Source organism: Salmo salar, chromosome 26 (genome assembly GCF_965601325.2).
Source record: "Salmo salar chromosome 26, fSalSal1, whole genome shotgun sequence".
NCBI classification, from domain to species: Eukaryota; Metazoa; Chordata; class Actinopteri; order Salmoniformes; family Salmonidae; genus Salmo; species Salmo salar.
The window spans coordinates 11,121,406-11,139,991 of record NC_138316.1 but is presented as its reverse complement, the minus strand read 5'-3'; the positions used below and the strand labels follow the sequence as shown (position 1 = coordinate 11,139,991).

Genomic DNA, 18,586 nt, shown 5'->3' with positions numbered 1-18,586 from the left:
CAATTATGTTCCTATTTTACAAGTAAAAAAAATTGAGAACCTTTCATAATGTTGCCAAACAAAGACTCAACAAACTTACCTGAGACTCCCTGTCTCTGCCAGTCTGTCCCTGCATATCTGTCCCCAACTCTGCTGTCTGTGTGCCATCTGTTGCCTGCTCTGCCTAATGACATCATTGTGAAACATTTCCATTAGAATTTCATTTCTTTCTTATGAACATTTTATCAACTAGTCTTTGAGATATTAGGCTACTAGGGTTCTTTCTTTGCGTTTTGGTGTACTGAAAAATACTCTGATGTCCGTCTTTTTTCTGCCATTTTTCTACCTGGTTGGCTACACACACACACACAGTATGTAGGTTATTTACAGTAGGAGATGGGCTTCTATCATCTTATCTTCTATCATTCTATATGGGCTTCTATCTAAAAGGTAGCTAGCAAATGTGAAACGGATTGCAGTGACAAGAGTTGACAGCTGTATGAGTTCACCATTTACACAACATATGCTGCAACCTTTTATAATTTTAATCGTTTGTTTCATATTGGCTGGCTTCTAACAATAGCTGAATTTGCAAAGCTAGCGAGCACCAATTCAGTGGTGTTTGCTATAATCTTTGCTGAGTTAAATAAAGGTGAAATAAAATATATAAATAAAAGTTCCCTTGCGACAATTTAGCTTTTGCAACGAGACCATTAAATATATTTAAAACAATGCTAGAAGAGTGTGTAGTTCTGTTCAGTTTATCGCTAACCTTATCACAGGGACTTTGAAGCACTAACTTACATGCATGCTGATCTTGGAATAAATTGACGATAGCAAAGATTCCATCTTTGACGACGCCACATAAATGGAATAGGTACTAGCTAGCCTAATAGTTAATATTTGCGCGCTAGCTCTGCATATTCAGCTAGTGTGTGTGCGCGATTGACTGGATTAACCTCTTGTCAGTCACGTGCATTGAGTGCCTTTCAGACAGTAGATACGACCTCTACGTTACCTCGCAAGCTAAGGAACTGGCAGTGGATCAAACCATTGTGAGGCAAAGGGTGGGGGGGTCGCAATCTTTTGAAACTTAAAAACGAGCTATTAAGTGTCTATAATCAGCACAATTGCTTTCATTGCGTATTATTAATATTATTTAAATTACATAGTTATGTTTCAGTGATATATTGGGGGGGGGAAATCATATTTTTCCCAGGATGGGGGGGTCGTGTCCCCCCCGTCCCCCCCGGGATTTCCGCCCCTGACAGGATAACTTATATATCTTAACATCACTTTGTTGGGCAAAGACTACATCAAAACTCAAGGACAGACTCTTTTGTTTCACCACTCACGCCACCCTGTCTGTGTCGCAACAAATGATGAGTATCACAAACACCGGGAATCTCCCCCTTCAGTTGGTCAACTTTCACATTCACCCCTACCTCAGTAATCACTCCTCTCAGTGATGCCATTTCCTTGAGAGCAAAATAATTCACATCGCTTGTCCCCATTCATTCAATTAACGCGGAGCGCCTGCTCCCTCTGACCTGCAGAAACACAAACAATTATCACAAGACCACTTCTGGTTATGTTCACCGATTCCACACCACTCAACTCTGTTTTCACCCACCCTGAAACCACAAATTGATCATCCAAAAGCAAGGGTGCACTTTAAAAAAAAAAATGCACTCCTACTGTCACAGACTCATCTTTATCCTGACCCTTGGTGCAAGCCTCGGGCTCCGAGAACTTCACCACACCTACTACCTCCGATATTTCGCCCTCATTCACTTCCATTTCTCCTCGTCTACGATCCGACGTAAAGCTCACTCTGCTTACACCTTCTTCCATTCTTCTTTAACAAACGATCTCCCTTTTTTTCTGCCATTTTTAGACTCAAGCTCACCCTCTTCCTCCTTCTCTCTCATCGTCCTCCTCTACCTCTCTTTTTCCCTCAATTCCTTCTCCGTATTCCAAGTACACGTCTCCTTATGATAATACTGCACTTCTCCTGACATACATCTTGTTCTTTCCCTTTCAAGGGACGCCATTTTACCAGCTGTCACAATCTCTGTACAATCAACATGAACCCCTCGGGTAGTAGAGCTCAACAGTGCATCCCACTTGTAAAGCAGCTGCTTTGTTTTGATGTTCTTCTTTGTCAGTAGCTACCGAGAAGCTTTTCCATTTCAAACAAGCGCACTCTTCCAACCATCATCCACAGACGCTTCCTCCCCCTACAGCCTCTCACGGATCTCTCCTCCAGTATCCTCGCTTCTATGGTAAATTGGCGATAGCACAATTTAATGTGCATCCCGCCACCTACTGTGCGGGATGGAAACAGGGTTCCCCCGAAAACTGAACAAACTACCAAACTACCAATAAATGTATAATCTGATCCCTACACAGACTCAAGGGGAATCTGGGAGGGCAGGTCTTTCGGCGCCAGTACCCCTTGCAGGTCTTCAGATGTAAAGTCCTTAAGTCCCAAAAACCTTTCTGCCGCAGCCACAATAATGTCCAGTTTCTTAGACTTCTTTGAGACTTGTGCCATATAGTTTAGAACTACAGACTGTGGTGCGTCCACTACCATATCTTCACTAGCATCACTTGTTTTCTCAATTCTTTTAATCACCTTCGCATAGGAGATTCGATTGACCGCTCTAACTTTTGCGACCTCAATCTCATTCACCCTTACAGGGCACTCCAGGAACTCGGGATCATGATCCCTACCACAATTGCAACACCGTCGTTCTTCTACACACCGTTCTTCAATATACTCTGTCTGTCTGCACACACTTGAAACATGGCCAAATCCTTTACAATTCTTACACTGCAATGGTTTGGGGATGAAAGCTCTTACAACGTATCTTACATAACCAAGCTTCACATGCGTAGGTATTTTCTATTTAAAAAAAAATAAAGGGTCAGATGCCGGGCACCAACCACACCAGGAATTCTCTTCAGGTATTCAACCTGAACATTCGTCGTCACCCCTGAGATGACTCCTTTGACGGGTGCTCTACTCCGAAGTTCAGAACACAAAACTTCTGTTGTCCGGATTTTTTTGTGGCTCACTGCAACCTTCCTCTGTTCTTCAGAAATACAATTCATCAAAATAAGACCACTCCTGGTCACGTTGACAGACTCCACTTTTCCCAGCGCATACTTCACCACTTTAAACACCTCTAACAGGTCTCCCACATATGCATCCTTACTCAACAAAAGCATCCCAACAAGAAGCGATTCATTATCATTCATACACATATCCTCCACTACAATTTCAGACAATTTCCTTTTTGTTCCTGTTTTCGATACTACTGTTGTCCATTCAGAACATTCAACATTGCTCGACACACTCTTTGATTTGAACTCAGCATCCACTTCCGCCATCTTTCCCTCCTTCTCGGGAAAGGACGTCAGAAGATCTTCCAGGAGGCAGGGTTGCCTGATCTAGCTAAAATTCTAGCCCCAATGACTACTCAAAACCTGCCCACAAGGCCTGAAAACTAGCCCCAAATAGTTTTTCACAGCAAGAGAGGAGTTGCCACATTTAGCCAAATAAACCTTTTCTATAACATTATCAAGTGAATTAAAAATGAATATCGACTTAACTTCTAATGACCTAAGAAGCAAAATTAGGTTTTCCATCAAAATAATAATTATGACCTAATGTGAATAATAAAGGAATTTGAATATGTCACGAGAGAAAATGTAATTTGCCCTTATTAAACGAATGTTAGACTATTTTCTGGCAATTGTGTCGTTATGTGCCAGACGTTAAGACTACAAACCATTACAAATGGCCAATTTGCGAGATTGACTTATCATTTCAATGGGCATAGGCTAGTCTTACTGACTAAAATCTGAGTTTATGATTGTAATCATACTTTGCCATGGTTTGGTTAGCTAGATACAGGTAGCCTATAGCCCCTGGTAGGCCTACATCTAATTTCAGATATCCTTCAGTAGCCTAGGCAAAATGTAGGCAAGATGTAAAATAAAAAATGTATCTGCTTGCTTAGTTCAAATTGACTGACTCATTTGTTAATCATGAATAGCAAGGCGATTTCGGGGTAAGAAGTGCTTCCGTTGCCCAATAGGCTGCTGGAAAAAGCTACTGAGGATGGGTCGTAATTTCAATCACTGAATCAAATATTAATAACATGGATACAGTGGTGTAAAGTACTTAAGTAAAAATACTTTAAAGTACTACCTAAGTAGGTTTTTTGGGGGGGGTCTATACTTTACTATTTATATTTTTGACAACTTTTACTTCGCTACATTCCTGAAGAAAATAATGTACTTTTTACTCCATAAATTTTCCCTGACACCCAGAAGTACCCGTTACATTTTGAATGCTTAGCAGGACAGGAAGATGGTCCAATTCACGCACTAATCAAGAGAACATCCCTGGTCATCCCTATTGCCTCTGATCATAAGATTGATGGATATCATAAGGTGATTGCACCAATTTGTAAGTCGCTCTGGATAAGAGCGTCTGCTAAATGACGTAAATGTAAATGTAAATCTGGCAGACTCACTAAACACAAATGCTTTGTTTGTAAGTGATGTCTCAGTGTTGGAGTGTGCCCCTGACTATCCATAAATACATTAAAAAAAGTAAGTAGTGTGGTCTGATTTCCTTAATACAAGGAATTTGAAATTATTTATACTTTTACTTTTGATACATAAGTATAAGGGCACCAAGCGAGACCCAAATACAGACACAGGAGGCAGATGGTTGAGCTCCAATATTTATTATGACAAAAGGCAGGTTGGGTACAGGAGAGAGTTCATAAACCAGGTCAGAGTCCAAACAGTACGAGGCGATAGGCAGGCTCGAGGTCAGGGGCAGGCAGAGTGGTCAGGCAGGCGGGCTCAGAGTCAGAACAGTCAAGGGTCAAAACCTAGAGGGCGAGAAAAGAGAGACTGGGAAAGCAGGAGCTGAGAAACAAAACGCTGGTTGATTTGACGAACAAGACAAACTGGCACAAAGAGACAGGAAACACAGGGATAAATACACCAGGGAAAATAAGCGACATCTGGAGAGGGTGGAGACAAGCACAATGACAGGTGAAACAGATCAGGGCGTGACACTTAAGTATATTTTAGCAATGACATTTACTTTTGACACTTAAGTTTATTAGTATATATTGATTTATGATTTAGGGCTCCCGAGTAGCGCAGCGGTTTAAAGCACTGCATTTCAGTGCAAGACGTCCCTGGTTTGAATCCAGGCTGGATCACATCCGGCTGTGATTGGGAGTCCCATAGGTCGGCGTTCAATCGGCCCAGTGTCGTCCGGGCTTTGCCGGGGTAGGCTGTCATTGTAAATAAGAATTTGTTCTTAACTGACTTGTCTAGTTAAATAAATAAAAAATATATAATTTAAAACCAAATACTTTCAGACTTTTACTGATGTAGTATTTTACTGGATGACTTTCACTTTTACTTGAGTCATTTTCTATGAAGGTATCTTTACTTTTACTCAAGTATGACAATTGGGGAACCTACTTTTTCCACCACTGATTAAATCCGTTTGTCAGCTCCAGGTAGGCTACACAAGTGGCACAAATTATTTGCAATGACTCCAGTGATATCATCATTTCAACATATTTATTGTATAACATGGTAGGCTCCAGTAGCCTCCAGATGCAAATGTATCATTCTCTACATTTAATATCAGTGTCATTGTGGACTTTTTCCTATAATGGATTCATGCTAGGGAGTTCCATAACTTCCATTTTAAGTTTTCACTCGTGCTGCGCTTGAGACCGAAGACCTGAGCATACGTAAGACCCTTTTTTTTCTATAAGTAGTCCACATTAGAATGCAGTTTAAACCACCTCCGAGCTAATTTATCTAATGCACTCTAGAGCGCCTAAAGTTGTTTTCCTGTTGTCTCCGGTTATTTCTTGATGCGCATCAGTTCTAGCATCTTGATGCGCATCGCTCTTATCCAGAGCGACTTACAAATTGGTGCATTCACCTTATGATATCCAGTGGAACAACCACTTTACAATAGTACATCTATATCTTTTTTTTGGGGGGGGGGGGGGTGGTTAGAAGGATTACTATATCCTATCCCAGGTATTCCTTAAAGAGGTGGGGTTTCAGGTGTCTACGGAAGGTGGTGATTGACTCCGCTGTCCTGGCGTCGTGAGGGAGCTTGTTCCACCATTGGGGTGCCAGAGCAGCTAACAGTTTTGACTGGGCTGCGCGGGAACTGTGCTTCCGCAGAGGTAGGGGGGCCAGCAGGCCAGAGGTGGATGAACGCAGTGCCCTTGTTTGGGTGTAGGGCCTGATCAGAGCCTGAAGGTACGGAGGTGCCGTTCCCCTCACAGCTCCGTAGGCAAGCACCATGGTCTTGTAGCAGATGCGAGCTTCAACTGGAAGCCAGTGGAGTGTGCGGAGGAGCGGGGTGACGTGAGAGAACTTGGGAAGGTTGAACACCACTTCACCGGACACAATTGACACACAGTTTTACTCCACCGATACTACACATTCCTTTGTCCCATGCCCTCCTGCACACTTCTCACATCTTGTAATCTCCCTCCTACACACTGCTGCAACATGACCATAACTTGGTATCTGAAACACTGTAGCAGGTTCGGCACAAAAGCTCTCACTGGATAACTGACATATCCCGACATGACTTCATCAGGTAAAGACTCTGCTTTAACCTGTTAGGGCTAGGGGGCAGTATTGACACGGCCGGATAAAAAACGTACCCGATTTAATCTGGTTACTACTCCTGCCCAGTAACTAGAATATGCATATAATTGGCTTTGGATAGAAAACACCCTAAAGTTTCTAAAACTGTTTGAATGGTGTCTGTGAGTATAACAGAACTCAAATGGCAGGCCAAAACCTGAGAAGATTCCATACAGGAAGTGCCCTGTCTGACAATTTGTTGTCCTTCTGTTGCATCTCTATCGACATTACAGCATCTGTGCTGTAACGTGACACTTTCTAAGGCTTCCATTGGCTCTCTAAAGCCGCCAGAAAGTGCAATGGGGTGTCTGCTGTCTCTGGGCAAAGTACAGCAGCTCTGTTTGTGAGTGGTCAGCCTGGGGACAGTGAGACTGGAGATGTGCGGTCACGAGACTTCTCAATTTTTTTCTTTCAGCCTTTGAATGAATACAACGTTGCCCAGTTGGAATATTATCGCTATTTTACGAGAAAAATAGCATAAACATTTATTTTAAACAGCGTTTGACATGCTTCTAAGTACGGTAATGTAATATTTTGAATTTTTTGTCACGAAATGCACTCGCGCGTCACCCTTCAGATAGTGACTTGAACGCATGAACAAAACGGAGGTATTTGGATATAACTATGGATTATTTGGAACCAAAACAACATTTGTTGTTGAAGTAGAAGTCCTGGGAGTGCATTCTGACAAAGAACAGCAAAGGTAATCCAATTTTTCTAATAGTAATTCTGAGTTTAGTGAGCCGCAAACTTGGTGGGTGTCAAATTTGCTAGCCTGTGATGGCCGAGCTATGTACTCAGAATATTGCAAAATGTGCTTTCGCCGAAAAGCTATTTTAAAATCGGACATAGCGATTGTATAAAGGAGTTCTGTATCTATAATTCTTAAAATAATTGTTATGTATTTTGTCAACGTTTATCATGAGTAATTTAGTAAATTCACCGGAAGTTTTCAGTGGGTATGCTAGTTCTGAACATCACATGCTAATGTAAAAAGCTGTTTTTTTAATCTAAATATGAACTTGATTGAACAAAACATGCATGTATTGTATAACATAATGTCCTAGGAGTGTCATCTGATGAAGATCATCAAAGGTTAGTGCTGCATTTAGCTGTGGTTTGGGTTTATGTGACATATATGCTTGCTTGGAAAATGGCTGTGTGATTATTTGTGTCTATGTACTCTCCTAACATAATCTAATGTTTTGCTTTCGCTGTAAAACATTTTTGAAATCGGACAATGTGGTTAGATTAACGAGAGTCTTATCTTTAAAATGGTGTAAAATAGTTGATTGTTTGAGAAAATTGAATTGTGGTATTTTAGTTGGTTTTGTATTTCGCGCCGTGCGATGCCATTGGCTGTTGGCTAGGGGTTCCGCAGGCGGAACGGGGTTCCGCTAGCGGAACGTCTGTCCTCAACAGGTTAACAGTACCAAACTCCTTTTCTACCCAGCCTGAGACTACTTATATTGTGTTATTGACTGTACATTTGTTTATCCCATGTGTAACTCTGTGTTGTTGTTTTTGTCGCGCTGGTTTGCTTTATCTTGGCCAGGCCGCAGTTGTAAATGAGAAATTGTTCTCAACTGGCCTACCTGGTTAAATAAAGGTGAAATAAAATTAAAAAATAAAAACATATGGATCAGTCAAAAGGCAGGGATTCACTTTCTCCAAAAATGTCACTCCCACTGGGCCAGATTCATCCTTTGCATGACCATCGGTGCGAGGCTCGGACTCGGAGGTCTTCACCACACCTGCCACCACAGGTAATTAATTCTCACTCTTGTCAGGTTCAATCTGAGCCAGCAGAGACAGCAGAATATGGTTTATACTTGGCGCAATTCTTCCTCAACACACATCTTTCCACTACACTCAGCTCTTCTCCTTCTTCCTTGCTGTCCATAACCACATCTATCCATTCCCCACACTCTTGCTGCGCCTTCATCTGCTGTATTACTTTGATTTGATTTGATGTATTACTTGCAGAGCACGCACCGATGGCATTTCTCCAAAACCCATCTCCTGTTCCTTAGCCCAATGTACAAGTCTGGCTGTCTCTGTCCTCTCTATGCTTCACCTCACACACCTCCCTGCCATCAATACTTTCGAGTCTGTCACACCCTGATCTGTTTCTCCTGTCTTGTGCTTGTCTCCACCCCCCACCAGGTGTCTCCCATTTGTTATCATTATCCCCTGTTTATTTATACCGATGTCTTCTGTCTGCCTGTTGCCAGTTTGTCTTGTCTTGTCAAGCCGACCAGCGTGTTATTCCGTACTCCTGTTTTCTAGTCCTCCCGGTTCCAACCTTTTCTGCCTGCCCTGACACTAAGCCCGCCTGCCATACCATTCAGCCTGCCCTGACCTCGAGCCTGCCTGCCGCCCTGTACCTTTCGGACTCTGACCTGGTTTACAGACTTCTGCCTATCCTCCACCTGCCTCTTGCCTGCCCCTTGTATTTTAATAAATATCAGATACTCAAACCATCTGCCTCCCGTGTCTGCAGCTGAGTCTCATCCTGTGTTGTTATAGTACGAACTGCCATGACTGACTCAGCGGACATGGACCAGCTCCACAACACTGTCTCCATGCATGGAGCCACCATTGGAAGACAAGAAGAGCTACTCCAGAACCTTATGGAAGGACTCCATATGCTGGCGGGACTCCATCAACAGGGTTTCAAAACCTTACTGGAGCAATACCGTGGACTATCTATCAGGCAACATGCCACAACAGAGACCTCCCGGATGCTCAGTGGTGATTGTGTACAGCCTACCCCGTCTTCCCGAGTTACCCCTGGACCTCGAGTCCCTCATAGCCTTAACCATGAGGATAGATGGACGCCTACGGGAATGCAGGAGGGAGAGGAGGTCTGTTCTCGGCCCCACTCGTTCATCAACGGCTGCTTGCTCGCCCTCGAAGAACCCCGGAAGTCCCGACTCCTACATTTCCGAGAGGATCCAAAGTCACACGAGTCCCCTCAGGAATCATCGGGAACGGGCGACTCGCTTACTCCAGAGCCTATGCAACTGGGCAGAGCTCGATTGTTGCCTCAGGAACGATTATGCAGGCTTAACTCCAACAGTTTCCTGTATTGTGGTGCTACAGGGCATTACAAATCCACCTGTCCAGTAAAAGACCAGACTCATCAGTTAGGTACTAGTACTATGGTGGGCCATGCTGGGAGGGTTTCGACTCCTATTACTCATATCCCTTTCCATGTCATCCTGCTGTGGGGTAACCAGTTTTAATCTCTCTGGGTGCTCATTGACTCTGGGGCTGATGAGAGCTTCATGGACGCTACTCTGGTATCTGAGCTGGGTATCTCCACACAACTCCTCTCCGTTCCCATGGACGCCATTGCACTGGAAGGACGCTCCATTGGCAGGGTCACTCACAGTACGGTTCCTATTAACCTGCATGTGTCAGGCAATCACAGTGAGTCCATGCAGTTTCTTCTTATTGAATCTCCCCATATTCCTGTTTTGGGATTTTCAACCCCTTATAGACTGGGCCACTGGTTCTATCCTGGGCTGGAGCCTGTTCTGCCACTCCCATTGCTTTAAGGCGGCACAGCCTGGCCTGGGACATCCTCCTGCGGGCTCTGGTAGGGCCTCGGATTTCTCTGCCGTTCCCACGGAGTACCAGGACTTCCTGGAGGTTTTCACCAAGGCTCGCGCCACCTCCCTTCCTCCGCATTGTCCCTATGATTGCACCATTGACCTCCTCCCTGGCACCAAGACCCTGCGTCCATGTATTGACTACCGGGGGCCTCAATGACATCACGCTTAAGAATCATTTCCCTCTACCACTCCACTCCTCGGCTTTCAGACTTCTCCAGGGGACAACCATCTTTTCCAAGTTGGACCTTCGGAACGCCTACCACCTAGTTCGGATACATGAAGGAGACGAGTGTAAGACAGCCTTCAACACAGCTAACGGACACTATGAGAACATGGTCATGCTGTTTGGACTCACCAACGCTCCCGCAGTGTTCCAGGCCCCGGTCAACGATGTGCTCTGTGACATGTTGAATCGGTTTGTGTTTGTCTACCTCGACAACGTCTTTGTTTTCTCCCATTCTGCTCAAGAACATGTCCTCCAGAGAACCAGTTGTTTGTGAAAGCAGAGAAGTGTGAATTCCATCACTCCACTATCTCTTTTCTGGGATACATCATTGCCGAAGGGAATGTTCAGATGGATCCTGAAAAGGTGTGAGAGTAGTAGTGGATTTGTCCCAACCCACATCCAGAGTGCAGCTGCAACGTTTCCTGGGATTTGCTCATTTCTACCGCAGCTTCATTCGGGGCTACAGGACTTCTCCCAAGATGCCGTTCACATGGTCCTCAGCTGTTGACAGAGTGTTTTTGGACCTTAAACATCGGTTTACTACAGCCCCCATCCTCATCCATCCGGACCCGTCCCGTCAGTTTGTGGTTGAGGTCGACGCTTCTGACGTTGGAGTGGGGGCTGTCCTGTCCCAGCGGTCTGCCCAGAAGCAAAAGCTGCATCCCTGTGCCTTCCTGTCCCATCCCGCTGAGAGAAACTATGACGTAGCAAATCGGGAACGTCTGGCGGTCAAGATGGCTTTGGAAGAGTGGAGGCACTGGTTTCAAGTGGCAGAACATCCATTTTTGGTGTGGTCGGACCATAAGAATTTAGAATATCTCCACACCGCCAGCGCCTTAACTCTAGGCAGGCCCATTGGGCTCTGTTATTCACTAGTTTCAACTTTTCCATCTCCTACCGCCCAGGGTCCAGGAATGTGAAGAATGATGCTCTCTCTCGTCTGTATAGTTCCGCTTCTACACCTTCGGACTCTGAGACCATCCCTGAGACCATCCTCCCTTACGTCTCAGCATTTGTCGCTGCATGCACGGTATGTGCTCAGAATAAGACTCTGCGGCAAGCTCCGGCTGGCCTCCTTCAACCACTCCCAGTCCAAAGGCCAGTCAGAGCGTGCCAATCAGGACCTGGAGACTACTCTTCGGTGCCTCGTCTCTTCCAACCCCACCACCTGGAGTCGGCAACTCGTGTGGGTGGAGTATGCCCGTGAACACTCTTCCCTGCTCAGCCACTGGGCTCTCGCCTTTCGAGTGCTCCATGGGTTATCAGCCCCAGCTCTTCCCTGAGCAAGAAGATGAGGTCAACATACCCTCGGCCCAGATGTTCATCCACCTCTCTCAAGAGCGCTTCCAGGTATTGTCAGCAAACAGACCACCACCGGACTCCTATTCCCCGCTATCGTCTCAGGCAGAGGGTATGGCTGTCTACGTGGGACCTGCCCCTCCGGGGGGAGTCTCATAAACTTTCCCCCATTTTATAGGTCCTTTCCCCGTCTCTGAAGTCCGTAGCCCCTCTGCTGTTCATCTTCTGTTGACCCATACGCTCCGCATACATCCCCTTTTCGTGTGTCAAGGATATTTGTATTTTATTTTAACCTTTATTTAACTAGGCAAGTCAGTTAAGAACAAATTCTTATTTACAATGACAGCCTAGGAACAGTGGGTTAATTGCCTTGTTCAGGGGAAGAACAGCAGATTTTTACCTTGTCAGCTCGGGGACTCAATCTAGCAACCTTTCAGTTACTGGACCAATGCTCTAACCACTAGGCTACCTGCCGCCCCTTCGTCTACCTGCCGCCCCTTAAGCCTTTGTCTCACAGCCCTTTGTCTGCTGTTTCCAATAAATTACATTATGTTAAAGTTCAAAGTGACATTCTATTATATATCGTTAAAACGTTGTGGAAAAGGCTGAATCATAGGTCAGATAGCATTGTGTGGCTCAGTTGGTAGAGCATGGTGTTTGCAACGCCAGCATGGTGTGCGCAACGCCAGGGTTGTGGGTTCGATTCCCACGGTGGGCCAGTACAACAACAAAAAAATGCATGAAATGAAAATGAAATGTATGTATTCACTACTGTAAGTCGCTCTGGATAAGAGCGTCTGCAAAATGACTAAAATGTAAATGAAATAAGAAAGCATTAAATTATCTGATTAACACCACAACACCAAACACCATTTTATCCAGGCTGTGTGCTAATGGCTATTTGCTCCATGCGTCACACTTTATGTGTCATAGTATCATAAATGTCATGTTTACACCAGGGGTGAAAGTAAGTTGGTACGGTCTGGCACTGTGTCCCCACAAAATAAATAGTGAGGGTTTACTGTACCGGTAAAATATCACAATAATTGAAATCAAAATGTAAAAAAACTGTAGGCTATTACACCACTTTTTATTATTACCGCTTGTCAGAGGCATGAACATTTTGCAAATGAAACATGGAAACAGGTGGTATACTCCAAAATGTAATGTAAAAACACTGAAATTATGCCACGGCAGAGATGAGTGGCCGACACCGAGACACACGCAGACAGCAGTGGACGCATATATTCTGGCCTAATTACAAACGCCAAATGTCATGACACTTTTTTGGTGTTTTTGTGTAACAGCTGTCTCTTTCCATTCACCATTGTTTGGGGGCTGGAAATATGTTGTGAGTGGATAAACGTGCGCGGATAGCATAGTAAAGGAGCCCTTGTTTGACAATCTGATGAAAAAATCATGACTGGTTATGTTTATGCCATAATAAAAGGTCATACATTTTAAAAGTTACATGTCAAATCTTTACCACTAGGCCCAAAGAAATGCTATTGAATTGATAGGGATTCTATATGCAATTCTATCTTTAGGCCCAAACATTTATTTTCGGTATAAGAGGTCCGTACCGGGAAGAAATTAATTATACTTTCCCCCCTGTTTAATACTCAGGACTTGGTCCGCAAACACTATTAAAAGGTATCCTGGAATGTGTTGCAAGTCCCACAGTATCAGTTGAAGTTTGTCTCCATCTTTTGACTGGAAGAGTCTTTCACAGAGGAGTGCTCTGGGCGGCCCTTACGTGAAAGGGCAAGAAACCACAGGAACAAGAAGACACCTGTTGTAGGAATAATATTGGAGGGATTGAAAAGCAACAAAATCACTCAGCGATCACTCAGATTTAAAGCAGTCAATCATATATCTTTCCTTAGAGACGTTGTGTGTGATAGGATACTGACCCTGGAAGCAGTTGAATATACTGAAGAGGTACAATCCAGGGAGAGAAAGGGGGCCGTAGGTGCAGAATGCCAACCCCCATGGTACTCCTAGCACACAGCTGAGCCCCAGGACCGTGGCCCAGTCCTTCCACATCCTACCCTTCCCTCTCTGCCCCCACAGCTTCACCACCACCACACCTAGAATGGCTGTGTTGAAGAGGAAGACCAGGCCCAGGTATCCACTCACGGTGACGTAGCTGACCACCACTCCATGGCTGTCTGTAGCGCTGCTTATCCAACATCTGCAGTTAGACAAGAGTCCATTTGAACGTTTGCTTGTTTTCATGGCTACATATATATTTAAATATTAGCTTCCTATGACAAAATACTGTGAATTGAACCTCACATGTCTGTTGATGAGCCATTGTTGGCCCCCATCATGTGGAAGCTATGTATGCCGTAGACTCCTGAGAAACGACAGGCCATCACAGTTGCAGTGGGTATGCCTGGAATCAAGGACCGCATTTAGACTATACATTTTATGGTGTAGAATATCGCTCAACTGTCGAAGGAGGGAAAAAAAGACTTATGAGTGGAACTTGTGATCTCACCCCATCCAACCAGGCTCAGTTTGAGCAGGTATTTCCTGACATAGATGTTGAAGACGCGGACTAACAGCATGTAGAGATGGAAGCCTTCAATGGCCAACCAGGTGAAGGTGGACAGGAGAGCCCAGTGCAGCATCAACCCAAAGGTCAGACAGACACGTCCCTCAGCCCCATCGGCCTCATGCCACACCCACCACTCGCTCAAGAGGTAGGAGAGGTGCAGAAACAGGAGCGCTCCTGTCAGCTGCACATGAATTGATATTGACTGTTCAAAACGCCCCTTCCTTTGGGGACAGAAAACAAGAGGCTCAGGCCCACAGAGATGTTTATATAATGTATACCATGTATGCTCTATTTCTGTGATCAGGCCTTTGTCTGTGTACAGATTAAAGGGCTGAAGTGAAGTCTCTTGCTTACCTCTACTTTGAATTGTATCGCTCAATATTTTTGACACATACATTTGTGAATGTGTACTATTGTGTAGCTGCATTGTTAACTACTCTGTTTATTTTCAATGAAGAGAGAATACTTACCTAAGACAAGTGTACATGACAAGGGTTACTGTTGTGAAAACCACAGAGAATAATGAACCAATGTAGGAGATGTAGCCGAGGTTGGCGGCATTCACAGGGTCTACCGACAACTTTGAGTTCTGTCAGTGAGAAAATACGATAAGGAATCAAGAGTATGTTACCAGCTAGGACTTACCATACAAAAAAAAAGAATGTAATTATTAAAGTGATAGTTAACGTTTTAGCATTGGTGGTACAAATCCAATGCAAGTTAATGGTACCTATTAGCATTTTTTGCACTTCATGTCCAAATTATCCAAAGTATCTACAATTGATTCCGTAGCGCAATTAAGTTACTTGTAGATGATTTGGACATGAAGCTCAAAATATGCTAATATCTGTATCGTTGCCTTGCATTGGATTTGTGCCAAAACATTTGCATTTGGAAACAATGGCCAGGTAAACAAACCAAAACATGGATTTCTGTCATACCTTGTCGATGGACTGCTTACAGAGTAAGGAAACCACTATCCCTTTAAAATGAGTGTTTTGAAGACTTCTATATCAGTCTTTGCATGTATTACACAGTTATGATTTGTATAGAGCTATTCAAATAACTAAAGTAATGACCTATATAATTACTGTAGCACATATTTACCACAAGCACTGCAAAGAAGCTGAGATGGTTACAGCTGCACACAAACTCTCCGTGAATGAGGGTGGTATTACAACCCCCTGAGCTCCAGTCCCCTGCAGACAGAAAAGTCACAAATGTCACACACACACACACACACACACACACACACACACACACACACACACACACACACACACACACACACACACACACACACACACACACACACACACACACACACACACACACACACACACAAATGCCCACACACACAGGAAAATAACAGCAGTTGTTCAACCATTAAAAGATGAGTCAAGCCCTAGCCCCCACCTTCGCCATTCTTATTTTCTGAGTCCTTCCAGAAAACACAAGTCCCTCTCTCAGTCTGAAACAAAGGCAATGTAAAACACACACTGTTCATTGAAGTATAGACTAAACTAATATTTGTCTCAGAGATACAGTAGGTGCACAGTCACAGTCTTATTCTTCCAGTAAGTGTCTAAAGTTCAAGTGGACTCCATTCACCCACCACATTTGTGTTTCTGAAGGTGATTCTGACAGGCTGGTCAAGGTCCCTCACACTGTGGTCCCCCACCCTCACAGCCAGCACAGATTGCCCCAGGACTTCCCCTGATCTAGAGCCTCGAACTGGACCAAGCTGTTAACATTGGAGGGAAGTGCAACAGAAAGCAGCAGCAGAAGAGCAAATGTCATTCAGAGAGGTCTTATGTGCCTTTCACTTCCGTAAAATCCTTCCTCAATAAATGACTTCATGATCCTAAATAATATATTAATTGTTTTACTGTAGTGATAAATTGTATACCGGATATGGCAGCAGTGATAATATTTTGTCCATTACCATTGGTTGGTTTCAGCTAAAACTAAGAATCGCCTACTGTTTGAGTCAGTTACCAACCTTGAATAGAGAGCTGTTGAGTACAGCCATTGTAATGTGCACATAGTCAGTGCTATTAGAGTCGTTCCTCTTGCTTCTCTGGAGGGCATGCGCAGGAATGTGCACTCTGTGTCCAGAATCCGTGCTCTCTTCTGCCTATGGTGGAATTAATGGACATTACAGTTTTAAGTGCAACATATCCATCGGAAATACCAAAAATTGCAATATGCAATAGTAAAAAAAAAAACAAGAGATTAGGCTGTGTCTGAAGTCTTTGTTGCTGCACCCCGGTATATATGACTGAACCAGAAGGTTGTGAGATCAACAGCAATGAATTCATGATCTCACCTTATTGGATGAGTTGACAGACCATCTGTAGAAGTTTGGTATGGGCTTTCTGGCCTTTGGAATGCATATTGTAATTCTATCCTCAAAACACCTACCAAAAACACAAATCATCTTACATGATTTGACCCGTTTCTTATATTCAACCTAATCAATGTAATGAATGGATATCAAATGGTTATCGAATCCCATATAGCTCAGTTGGTAGTGCATGGTGCTTGCAATGTCGGGATTGTGGGTTTGTTTCCCACAGGGAAAAGTATGTAAAAGTACAAATATCTATCCACTCACTACTATAAGTTGCTCTGGATGAGAGCGCTAAAATGTCAACTTAATGGACATTCCCATATGGACTAGCTAGATGTTTAACTGTGTAGTTAAAAGGATAAACATGTACTGGCTATTTTGTAATATCCATGGCACGTTAAAATCCCATTACAATAGGGCATAAATAATTTTATTGGAGTACCTGGTCCATACCACTTCTTGGCGAAGACAATCTCGAAGAGCATCTTTACAGTTTGGAAGATTGTCTGGGAACGTTATTGACAAGGTTAGCCATTATATCACTCTGAAAATGACAAAAATCCATACAAGGTACCAACGCTTCACCTCAAGACAAACACATTCAAAACAACCAGATGAAAAACTACTGTAGACACTAAAGCCAATGATGGTGACAAAAACTCAGTGGGGACCACGTCAATCAGGGGTGGCAAACCCTGGTCCTCGAGAGCCGCAGTGATTGCAAGCTTTTTTCAGCCCTGTCGAGACACACCTGGTTGAACTAATCGTGTATATTTTTTAACAGACCTTGATTAGGTATCTTATTTGAAAATGACAGCTCTCCAGGCCAGGGTTGGCCACCCCAGATATACAATTAACTGGTCCACCCCTTTTCACTGTTTGTTCAAAAATGTTTACATAACCTCGACCAATATTCATCCACACGTGCCATCCATTTTAACACTTGCTCGACACATAGAAACAAACAGGAGCTTACCATTGGTACGCAGGGTTGCAGGGATGCATATAAATATGAGAATGAAATAACTGGTCTTCATCACTCTCTCCCTCTTTCAGTCTGTGACCGCTGATGGGTTAATGGTCTGTCTTGTTAGTTGATCTTTGCTCGTGTGTTGTTGTTTCCTGGTTTCATATCATTACTATAATTAGAGAGGGGGTTGGACATATTTGCATGTATACTGTAGGTTATGGCATTACAAAACTGGGTGAATACAAGTAGGCTGTTGTAAACACAGCATGTAATGAATACAATACTTATATTAGTGATTGATTCAATTTATTAGACAATAGAAATAAAAAACATACTGGTCTTAAGACGCCTCCACATACAATTTAAGAAAAATCATCAAGAATGACACAATAAAGCTTGAAAGCTTATGTCCTTTGTAGTCCTTTTTTGGGGGAGGGGGGGGGAGTTAATGTTAGATAAATCAATATAATCAAAACATTTCAGTGAGAATCATCAAAAAAAATTCCTATATTGTGACATTTCTCTGCATCTCTAAGACTCATTCTGCCACTCACCAGACAATTGCTAGAAAAGAGGATGTCTCTGTTTCACAATCATAAAGAAATGGTCAATCATGAGTGCATTTGAGAACCTATTGCTCCCAGTGAGACACTTTCTGCAGAAGTGATATTAGTTCAAACGTAGACATTACCAGATTGCAACACACTTTCCAGAGTTGAGTTAGAAAATTAAGTGATAGATTGTGAAACGAATAATGATGAGGCTGTGTGAAAACGTTTATCACATCAGAGTGCTTTGTCTCAATGTGTTGAGAATATGTGGGCTTTATCCCAAAAATTGTGAAAAACCTAGGTCA

At 43.5% G+C, this 18,586-nt stretch overlaps 1 protein-coding gene across 1 annotated transcript; it reads right to left on the bottom strand.

The window, feature by feature from the left end:
- Positions 1-12,904: 12,904 nt before the first annotated feature.
- LOC106586999 (adhesion G-protein coupled receptor G1) lies at positions 12,905-17,895 on the bottom strand. The gene is made up of 12 exons (XM_014174784.2): positions 17,737-17,895; positions 17,203-17,266; positions 16,737-16,827; positions 16,410-16,544; positions 16,023-16,151; positions 15,824-15,878; positions 15,515-15,606; positions 14,878-14,996; positions 14,348-14,628; positions 14,143-14,242; positions 13,758-14,038; positions 12,905-13,636 (listed from the first exon to the last, which is right to left on the bottom strand). The coding sequence occupies exons 1-12, from the start codon at positions 17,795-17,797 to the stop codon at positions 13,530-13,532; spliced, it is 1,515 nt and encodes a 504-aa protein (XP_014030259.1). The 5' UTR covers positions 17,798-17,895; the 3' UTR covers positions 12,905-13,529.
- Positions 17,896-18,586: the final 691 nt, after the last annotated feature.